This window comes from Poecilia latipinna, unplaced genomic scaffold (genome assembly GCF_001443285.1).
Source record: "Poecilia latipinna isolate Pla-1442-1.1 unplaced genomic scaffold, P_latipinna-1.0 Scaffold4980, whole genome shotgun sequence".
Classification (NCBI taxonomy): Eukaryota; Metazoa; Chordata; class Actinopteri; order Cyprinodontiformes; family Poeciliidae; genus Poecilia; species Poecilia latipinna.
Window position 1 is genome coordinate 3979 of NW_015117596.1, and position 10928 is coordinate 14906.

The 10928-nt window shown below is 39.0% G+C and overlaps 1 protein-coding gene across 1 annotated transcript; it reads right to left on the minus strand.

Annotated features, from left to right (window-relative positions):
- Positions 1 to 1107: 1107 nt before the first annotated feature.
- Positions 1108 to 10048, minus strand: LOC106943203 (rab GDP dissociation inhibitor beta-like). Its single transcript, XM_015026545.1, has 9 exons — positions 9863 to 10048; positions 9609 to 9708; positions 7816 to 7950; positions 7535 to 7733; positions 7323 to 7454; positions 5401 to 5500; positions 4231 to 4402; positions 3918 to 4117; positions 1108 to 2201 (listed from the first exon to the last, which is right to left on the minus strand). The coding sequence occupies exons 1-9, from the start codon at positions 10031 to 10033 to the stop codon at positions 2049 to 2051; spliced, it is 1362 nt and encodes a 453-aa protein (XP_014882031.1). The 5' UTR covers positions 10034 to 10048; the 3' UTR covers positions 1108 to 2048.
- Between the last annotated feature and the right edge of the window lie 880 nt (positions 10049 to 10928).

A 10928-nucleotide genomic window follows, 5' to 3' on the forward strand; every position in this document is an offset into this window, starting at 1 on the left:
CAATGTAGAGTATTTATGTATGCTGTGTAATAACTGTAAAAAAGGATTTTGCCTATCACGGGTTATTTTCGGAACGCAACCCCTAAGAAAAACAAGGGTTCGCTGTAAATGTAGAGTTTACTTCATTTTTTTCTACAGCAGAAGTTTTGTCAAAAAAGCGAAACAGGCTTCATTTTATAAGGTTGTAAAAACTTTTTAATAAAAATGTGTGGGAAAAAACAGTCCAAGCATTCTCATTCCAAACACATTCACTTAAATTTTCACTTTATGGTACATGTTCACATTCTTTATTGACTGTATATCAAATATATTTTAACTGTAACTGAAGATATGACATAATACAACGTATAATATTCAATAAAATACAAAGACTTAAATCTTATTGTATAGACTTGGTCATCAAGTCACTACGTTGCCTGTAGGAATTTTTAATGTCCGGCAGGTGTCAGTATTGAGTGACACAGTATCAATACAGCGTTGCTATGAGTCAAAAGGCCTCATGACGCCTCATTTACCCATCACTACCAGAAATCATAAAATCTAGTCGCGGTGTGATCACCATATTCCAATGGAGATTTCTGCAGAGTTCTACTCTCCAACATCTACAGACTCACCCTGGAGAGGACGTCATTCTGACACTTTCCTTGCGCCAGGTTTCAGCCAAGTAGGAGAAACTCTGGGTTTGGATTGCAGATTGCACCTGCAGCTAAAAAAACATCCCATCAACATGTGAACATCTGAACCCTTTCTGCTCCACGTAAGACAGCATGGGGATGATCAGTTAGCTACTTTTTGGATTAATGATTGGATAGCAAAAGATTTGCATGCATGTCTCTGTGTGTACATATACAGTAATTTTGGCTTAGTTACTGCGGAGTATGTTCCGCTTCCAGCAAGTCACCGTTTGTGAGTCTGTATACTCCAGTTAACAATTGATCAAATGCTAAACTAGTTGACGATTATTTCAATAACCAACTCATCACCGTTAATCAGGTAAATCGTTTCAGTCCTAGTTGGAACACTTGATATTAATCCTCCTGCGTGTTAGAACACTTGGAAAAAAAAAACCAAACTCTTAAACTATATATTTCCATAAAAATGAACAAATACAAGTCATTTGATTTATTCTTTTTACTTTGCAGTACAGAAATCATTTGAGCCCAGGCCAAGTGATTTTCTTTTACAGTTGTTGAAAACAGAGACAAGGCCCTCATCAGTTCAATACTGCAGCAGTATACATTTGGTCCTTCTTAAGTAATTACAGTGAACCATATTTGCCATCCGCCATCAATGTTTGGATCGTTTTACCAGGCACAGATCCAAATGTCTGCTGCTTTCTAGGAACTCCAGCTGTTGGTAGTTTCAGGTAGTTTTCCCTTGAGTACGGTCATCAGTGTGACTTTGTTTATAGTAAAGCATACCTTCTTGGCAGTGTGTCAGAGGTGAGACCCCTTCTGTCACAGGTCTTTATTTGCTGAAATTACGACACCCTGCAAAGAACAGAGTTGCTCACAAGATTTAATACAAAAAGGACAAAGCCACCTCTTTCTGTCAGACATGGAAAACAAGCACCTGCAAAAACAACATGGTGTTGGAGATATTGTACATCTTTTAGAACCTGAATAATGACAACAAAAAAAACTTGGACCCCACCCACCCTAAACCCCAGAATTTGTTTTTTTTTAAAGATACTGATCAATTCTTTTTTCTTTTTTTTTTGATTTAGGGTCTTTGGATTATGCTTCATCTAAACATGATGACTCACAATAGTATAAAGTACTGACTAATAGGCATAAACTGTATTTAGTGCAACATCCACCTGAATGAGATCTGAAAAAGCAATGCTCCCTTTCTGAACCCTATCCAACAACACTATTTCATATTTTTCTATAGATCATAAACTTCCACAGAGGGCAAACCATTTACCTGGATATCTGGTTAGCCCACCCATGAATGCATACTTCTGTAGTTTATCTATTTGTTTTGTTTTTTTAAGAATTCCGTAATTGCCATTTTTGATAATCTGGAGTACTGTGGATGTGTTGCCTTTACTCTGCGGCGTCGCCAAAGATGTCCTGCTTTTTGCGCTCCATTTCAGCAAAGTCAAAGTCTGAACCAGTCATTCGTTTGTAGATGTCCTTGATGTCAGCACAGGTGGTCTCGAAGTGAGTCGTGGCATCATAAGAGCGGGAGATGAAGATCTGGGATGGACAAAAGGATCAGACGATAAATATTTCTGACTGAGCACAGAGAGGTTATGAGAATAAAATGCCTTAATGCAATAAACTAAATCTACAATAACACAGATGGTTTGTTTCAAGAAATTTGAATGTCTAATTCACACTTGAACATATTCTACATATATTTTAAGTTATTGCGATAAACGATAATATTGTTGTTTTGAGTCCATTTTCAATTAAAATAATGGTAATGGCATAATAATGCAAGAATACATTCCCAGAAATCAATAAACTTTAAATTCTAATAAACAGTTAACACTGGAACTGGAAGACATTATCAACATCCAAAATAAATAAAACAACAGAAATAAATAAAATGAATTAGGGAATCTCTCAAAACAAAATTGTCCTTAGAAAAAAGGTCTAGTTAAAACCAAAGTACCAGACTGAAGACTTTAGTCATCCAGTTTTTGGTAGAAAAAAATAAATAAATCATGCAAATAGAAATCAAGTTTCTTTTAATTTTCCACACAATTAATAGATTTAATGTTTATTGCAGCAGGCCTACTGACAGGTATTTCTAGAAAACCACATTTCGGAATGTGTGTAGGGAAACAGTCCAACACTCGCTGAGGTCATTTAGGTTCTGCCACAAAAAAAGCAATGAGGAAAACCACAGCCAGGAGATCAGAACAATGTTTTCAAAGACTGTCTGGAGCTGTAGTGGTAGATTTATGACCAATAAGATTGAGCTGATTGAGCAGCCAACCCACAGGGGGACCCAAACGTTTCTTTTCTTTTGTGGTAATCTTGTCTATGATGCAAGTTCTGTATTTTGCAGGTGATGAGCAGAATGGTGTCTGCTTAAAATGGAACAAGCCACATCACTTGCTCAGCTTCCACGAGCTCATCGCAAATGTTCAAAAGCACCAAAGCTAAAGTAGACAAAAACTGGATACAAACACGCACTTCTACTCTGTTACAGACGTTCACGTGCTGAGTCAGGTGCGCTCGCATGCAGACAAAAGCATTTTCCCGCCAGCATACAGAAAGCAAACAGAAAAACAATTGCAACAACCTGCAAAACAGGCAAGGATATCAATGATTTTTAAAAAGTGCAGATTTTGTTTTAATGGTCGCAGCTTGTTCTCCTCCAAGTAGCAACAGGAGCAACTGTTATTATTGCTGTTAGAAAATAGGGGTGCATCGTTGCGGTTTTCTGGCCTGACTCATTTTGGCCTACACCGATTGTTTCAGCAACAAATATAGCAAAAAATTGCAAAGTTGACAGCAGTAAGCAGACTATTATTGAATGCAGTCCTCTCTCAGACCTTTGTGGTGGTAGAAAAGATCAGTGGATGAGATCGGTTTCATCCATAGGTCATCAATCGCCCAAAATGAAATAAATTGGGCAATCAATCTGCCCCTCCCCATCCCCCAAAGCTATGTCCCTACTAGGGAAACACTGTTTTGAATACACTCTCATAAGGTGCAGTATGAATCTGTATGCTGGATCCATACTGCAACTGCAGACTTGTGGACTACAAAGCTATAGCAGACTAGTCCTGCTCTGGCTTCTGTTCAACCAAACAAAAGGATCAACAGCTTTAACCTCTCCTACTTGAAACGATACCTTAATCTCATACCAACACAAACAGTGTTTTAATTGTCGTCTGTTTTTCCAGGACCAGAATGGGAAGCAGAGTCTTCAGCAGTAGATTCACCCACTGAGCCTACCTGGCTTTCAGTGCCCATGTCGGTGGGTTCATACAGATCACTGATGCTGACAAACTTCTGCTCGATGGGCTCCAGGAGGTCCATGGCCGGCTTAATTTCTTTCTCGGGTTCGTTCGTCTCCACTGTGGTGCTGGCGATTGCGATGTATTTACCCGCTGCGGCCACGTTGTGAGCAAAAGAGATCATACAAACATAGATGTCTGTAAAGAGAAAATTGGAAGTTAACGTTCGACAGTTTCACTGTGGAAATAAAATATTTCCTGCATTTCTGTTTTAATATAAGCAAGTCTTTCCTCTTCACATATGAACTCACCGTGCTTCCTGTTAACCTGATTCTGTGGGATGATGATCTGGCAAGAGTTGATGTCACCGGTGTTGGCAATGGGATGACTCAGGATGCAGATGACTCTGATCACCTGGCCAACTTTCTTCACACGATCCATGACGTAGCTGGGGTCGCAGATCAGCTGTTTGCACCTTGCAATCTGGGAGGAACCAGTGGAGAGCATATGAATAAAAACAGCAACTGGATTTTAGAAATAAAAATGTAGATAGTTAGTTTGAAAACATAAAATTTGTAGTGGTGCTTAATTTTATTCCAAGTTTTAAGCACTGACTGAACAATTACAGTCCGAATTATTAGATCCAAGACATTTGAGCTGCACCCAGTTGTGGGTTTGACTGCTGCCAACAATTACCTGTAATGTTATATTAATATTACTCAGCTAGCCAACAGAACAGGCCCATTTTCAGCATGACTGTCAGCATAGAAAGCATTACCATGATCAGAGACGCACTAATCAATTTTCATGTTTTTGTAAAACTGACAAGCAGACGCCATTTTTTCCCTGCTATTGTTAGCAAAATAGCAAAAAAACATAAGCAAAATATTTCTAATGTCTTGTTTAATTAAATTGTTTTGTTAATTGCAAGTGATATCCACCATATATCTGAGTAAAAGTTTTTCTACAAATAAAATAAAGAGGAATTACTGAACATCTGCTTCATTCTCATTCCTCATGCTCTCAGGCAAGATGTTCAAAACACCAGTGTTACATTTAGTGTTGATTAAATTAATGAATACAAATATGCTTTATAAACAGTGCAGTTTTTTGTTTTTATTACATAAACCATTGAGCTGTTTAGTGTCTTGTGTAACTAAACAACTCTCCACACTCTACAATGAGACCAAGCAGCTGGTGATTCCAAATCATACATGAGTTAATTGATGTACTTAAGAAAACTTAAAGTTAATAATTCTGCATTAATATCATTCTCTTGGAAAAATTCCAGGAGAATGACAAACATGTTGGTTTTATGAAAAGAAAAGCAGAATGGGGAAAGATAAAAAGTAGAATTCCTAACTAAGGTCGTCATTTTTATATAACATAATTACTTTCATTCCATTTCTCTACCCAACAGTGTTTAAGCTGAAGTCTGGAAGCCAAGTTTGTACCATTTACTGTGAGTAAAAACTGCTCACCTCTCCCTCAGACTTGACTCCCACCACCTTCCCATTCTCCATCACGATCTCCTCTATGGGCTTGTTCAACATGTACGTCCCACCAAAGATGGCACTCAACCTGTGATAGAACCAAACAAGAAACACTGCAACACAAATTAAAGTTTCACAAAAGCCTTCAATGAAGTTCTGCCAGCAGGTCTAACTGAAAAACATTGAGCTCTTCTTTTATTGCCTTAAGAAAGAAGCGTTCTTCTCTTCATCTACAAAGAGACATTACTTCATGATAGTAATGTCTTCATGATAGTCAGTGTTTCACAGACAATTAGGGCCCCGCCAACGAGACCAGCCCTTCAACTCCAATAAGGTGGCTATATGTGGTAATAGAAGGTAGTCATGGTTACAGATGCTACTATTGATTTTATTAGCCTAAGTAAAACCAGATCACGTCATGAGCCATTTCTGTCCCCATATGGTCGCTCATCTACTTTCACCTCTCAAACTTATAGTTTATAGCTGACTCACTGAACTAGGTGAGAAGATGTATGCACCAAGCCACACTGCTTGCATGAGCTCATTGATAAAGACATGTACTTATACTCTGTGAGGTGCAGTCACACACACGTTCAGTGGACACACACTCCAGCCAGTGGACAGCGAACCACAAGGATACCAGCAGTTTTTAGATGTGCTGAATTTCATTCCGATGGCAGAGTCGTAACTCTCCGACTCAGGAGCTCAGTCAGGTTTTATGTTAGTTTTCTTTTACCTCTCAGACTTAAAGTGCTGAAACACAAAGAAAGTCAACCAGAGTGCAACCAGTAGAGGTCTGAACAATAAAGTCATTCAAGTGACTGGTGTATCTTTGATGTTAGAGAAACATCTGCAGACCTCAGCTGATGCGCCGTATCACTGATTGTCATGGCAGCAGGCCTCTGATGAGGCTGTAGGAATTTAAATCAACAGAGGCCGATTGTTTTTGACGGGCATCACACAATGCCATTTGTTTCACAATTTCACACCCTATGTGACTGCATCAAGTTTCAAGAAGTCAAAACACACTTGCACTGGCAACAGCTGGTTCCATACAGACTTTATGAGGGCAAAGAAAGCTTAAAGTAGGGCGGGAATTACAGTTGTATGACTGAACTGTCTTAGGATTGTTGTGCTACTTGGTACAAACAGGAAAGTTAGAGATGCACCAATCAATTGGCCAGAAATGGGAAATAATTTTCAGCTCTGATCTGAGATCAGCATTTCAGTGCTGAATACTGAAAATGTTTTTTTTCCCCCTAGTTGGTCATTAAATGCATCAAAACTAAGAACTCCTGCCATTAAGGTATATAAATGAGACATACTGGTGTTTATGTAATTCCATCTTTACTATTAGATTCCAAATTCTTTGTCTACCTATGAGCTTGCAGCACACTAAGTTGTGTGTTATACGAGTTAAAAATTACTAATTAAAACAAGTCAAAATCAAAATTGCTATGAAGACTTTAAGAAAAACCAGAAATTTATGTTGGCCAGAAAAAAAGCATCTCTAGTTATGAATTCTGCCCTGCAGGAGGAAGCTCCCTCTGCTTTCACTCCTCTACAATTATCTGGGATTGTTTCACTAATGGAATGAACAGGTGATGTATAGCAGACTGCAAGCAGAGTGAACTTAACGCCCTAAGATTCATGCAGGCTGAAGGATTCAGATCAACTCATAGAAGGGATGATTGAAATAAAAGCCAACTCTTAGTAATATAAAATTCCATTTGCAATTTAAGAAAACAAAAAGCAAAAAAACGATTACAGTCAGAAATCAAATTTGGTATAATTTATACAGAATCTCAAACAGAAAACATCAACCCAACCCAATGTCACATTCTAAGTTGCAGTTTCCCTACACACACACGCACACACACACACAGTGGACCCCAGGAGAAGTGTGGTACCTGGCGAAGCCCTGCGGCAGCTCTCCCAGGCCATACAGAGGGTAGAGGTACGGGCTCTTGCCGTATCTGGCCAGAGATTCGCTGTAAAGCTTTATTCTGTTTATCGTGTCCATGCAGGGTTGATCCAGGTACCTGAGGGAAGACGACGACACATTAAGCATCCAGAACAGAGCATAGAAGACCAGAAAACATTAACCAGAGGCAGAACTGACTCGTCTGTGCGGTAGAGCGCCAGGGAGTGGCCGGTAAAGTCGATGACTTCCTGTCCCAGGCTGAACTTCTGGAAGATGGCCCTCATGGTGGTCTTTTTGGGATCCACGCCTTCCATGGTTTTAGGGTCATTCTCGTCGAAGTTGGCAACAAAGACCAAGAACTTCCGGAAGCGTCGCTTCTCAAACAATCCCATCAGGCCTTTAGCAGAAGAGAACGAGCTGTGAGTGAAGGAGCTGATTTAATGAGAGCAGAGATCACATCCCAAACAGTCACTACTTACTGGATGCCAGGGCCTCAGTCTCAGTGGAGGGCACTTTGTAGATCTTCCCTCCCTTGTACACATAACTGCCTTCAATCACCTTGAAGTCCAGGTAGCGAGTCACCTGTGTGATCAGCAGCATGCGGACCAGCTGGCCTACAAACACAGCAACATTAACCTCATGACCTCAGGCGGAGCATCTGTTAACCTGACATTCTGATAGCTGCTCTAAATCCTTACTCAACTTTTCTTTGATAATACCAATAATTTGCTTACCGAGAGGAGAAAATATGCTAGCGGAATCCTACAAAACACAACATTTAAAGATTCTATTTCTTACATGTTTGGTGATGAATTAAAGCTGCATGTCGAACTCAATGTGAGCAGCTTAGGGCTGAAACGATTAATCGTGATGAATCGATTATTGAAATCATCGTAAGCTAAAAATCAGTTTATTGTTAACTGAAGTATACAGACTCACATTTGCTGAAAGAAAAACCACAAAGATTTGTACAAACCAAAACTATACAAAATGTATAGTATTAAAAAATAGCAAACTGTCTACAAATCTTTTCTATCCAGAACTCCTTTAGTGACGGTCTTAGCTTCACCTGATTCAAATGATGTAAAAACAAAAAAAAAAAAGGACGTACAGACACCTATTGCTATCCAATTATTAATTGGTTAATTCAATAATAATCATCAGATCAGATGTATTGCTGTTAACAAAGGGCCGACTTTGTCACACGTTGACATTAGGATTTTTTAGCTGCATTTGCATCCCTTGCTACAAATGATCAAGAGTTCACTAAAGCAATGCTGTGTTGTTACATTTCAGGAAATAAAATAAAAACATTTTTCTTTATTTTCCACAGAGCCCCTTAGGGGACATGTAGAACATGTTTTCTTTTGCATTTAATTGGAATATGCTTACTGCGATCTGCTGGTCTATTTTGTACACAGTCACAAATGTCAAATGTATACACATTTAAAGAGTCTCAGTGTTTATTATTAACCTTTTGGTGCAAAAAACTGATTGAAAATCAATTTATCCACTGCATGTTTATGTCTGTAAGGTTGAGATGGAAATGGCCCTTTAAACCATTCAGACCAACACGAAAGACACACAATCAAAACTGTCAGATAACTATTACCCTGTGATAATAACTCAGAAATAGTCCAAATAGTTTGGATGTATTTTTTATTTCTTTCCTTCTTATGGAAAGTTTCTGTTTATATCACAGGTTTGTGGTGCGTTTCTATCCTAAAGTAAAAGATATAAAATTTCAGATGTATTAATGAGATATTAACACGCATAGAAAAACCTTGCTTTATAAGCTTTATATTATAGCAGAAAGTATGATAGCCACTGTAAGAAAGGCTTACAGTATTCAATTATGCCACATGAACTGCTCAGGACATTATTGCAAGGGAACACAAAAGAAAAAAATTCCTTCATGTCCCCTAGGGGACTCCATAATTTTCTTAATTATCAAATAAATATTTTTATGCATTTTTAATATTGTACAAAAGATATGATAGATTATTTTATTAGTCTCCTATAGGAGAAATATGTCTTGGAAGCAGGGGCAAAACTGAAATACAACAATAAAAGCTCATCTAAAAGGACAGTAACCAAAAAAAATACATAAAAGCACGAATCTCAGATCAGCAATACATCCCCATAAACAAAAAGCCAAAGCTATAAAATGTGCCAATTTTTTTTTTTTATCCGATTCATCGATTAATCATCAAAATTGATACAATACTCTATTGCTAAGACAATCGTTAGCTGCAGCCCCAGAATATGTTACCATTAGCCATGAGGAACTTTGGGACGAGGTCCACATTCCAGTCCCGTCCCTTTCCCATTGACTCTGGAGGGGTCCCAGGCAGGTGGAAGCGCTGGTAGAGCTGCAGGGAGGAAGCAGAACCCAATGAGACCCCCAGCTTACAGGCCTGACTTCTGAAACCAACACCGTCTCCAACAATGCCGACACAAAGACAAAGCACCGTCTGTCTGTCTCAATACTGATGGGAGGTTGACACTGGTTTTAGGGCGACTTACATCTTCCAGTGGTGTGATAGAAGCGCTCTCAGCTCCGTAGTATGAGTTGCGGTCCATGTGAAGAACCTTCTTCCCCTTTACTGACATAATGCCTGATAAAATGCATTCCTGGAGAGAAAAAAAAAAAAAAAAAAGCACACAATTAAAAGAGCAAAAGTCAAATGTCTTCATAAAGGTTTTATTCTAGTGTTTCAATAAAGCTCATAGAGGCTCCATAATGAAGAGAAGTATGCATGTTCCTTTATTCTGGAATTTATGCGATTATAGCAGCAAGTTTGCAGAACTAAGCGGGTGTAACATGCATCATGTGACCAGAGACTTAAAACAAGTTTTCTGCTGAGCGTGAGGTCACTTTCTACAACTTCTGGTATCATCATCACCACAGAAAGCAACAGGCTCTGCATGTTTCCTGTTTGTCAGGGAAAAGCTGCCCTGAAGGAAGGAGAGCGGCAAACACCTTTCTCGTGTAGAACCAGGACAAATTGAACAGCAGCAGAACAGAAGACGGGTCAATTTGTGGATTTAAATTTTTTAAAAACTGGTGGAAAAAAGCTGTAGCAACTTACATTGTCTCACAAACACACCGTCTGCGTTAGCTAAGATGTTATAGTTTCAAACCCTACAACCTCTGGTGACACTTTCAGCATTACAGCATAATGTTTAAGGCAGCAGTTCCCCTCCTGCACCTGTTGCTGCACAGTGAAGGTCTCCTGGCAGGTTGCACCTTTGCTGAAAACTAGTCTGCTGCTCTGAAATAGCTTAGATCAAGAAAAACCGGCTTTCCTCTGCAGTGATCTGCAGCTGAAGCCGCCTGCCTCAAGAATAAAAACAAACACGGACAGAGTGCTCATCACAGTAAACGCCACACTGACACAGGAGAAACGCACATAAAGTGTGCAAACATCAAAGCTAACAAAATTCACTTGAAGCACAAAGTCCATGTTCACATCGTAACCCATTTTAGCCATTAAACCTTGAAGCATCCACTCATTTGATGTAAATGAAAATAAAACATGCCCAATATGTGGCCTGAATAAGACAAAAGCTTTCTAAGAAATGGACACTT

Coding starts and splice junctions, on each gene's coding strand:
- LOC106943203 (XM_015026545.1), bottom strand. CDS start 10,033: ATGAAGACATTTGACTTTTGCTCTTTTAATTGTGTGCTTTTTTTTTTT. Junction 4,403..5,400: donor GAGTCAAGTCTGAGGGAGAG/GTGAGCAGTTTT, acceptor GGTTCCTCCCAG/ATTGCAAGGTGCAAACAGCT. Junction 4,118..4,230: donor TCAGGTTAACAGGAAGCACG/GTGAGTTCATAT, acceptor TTCTCTTTACAG/ACATCTATGTTTGTATGATC.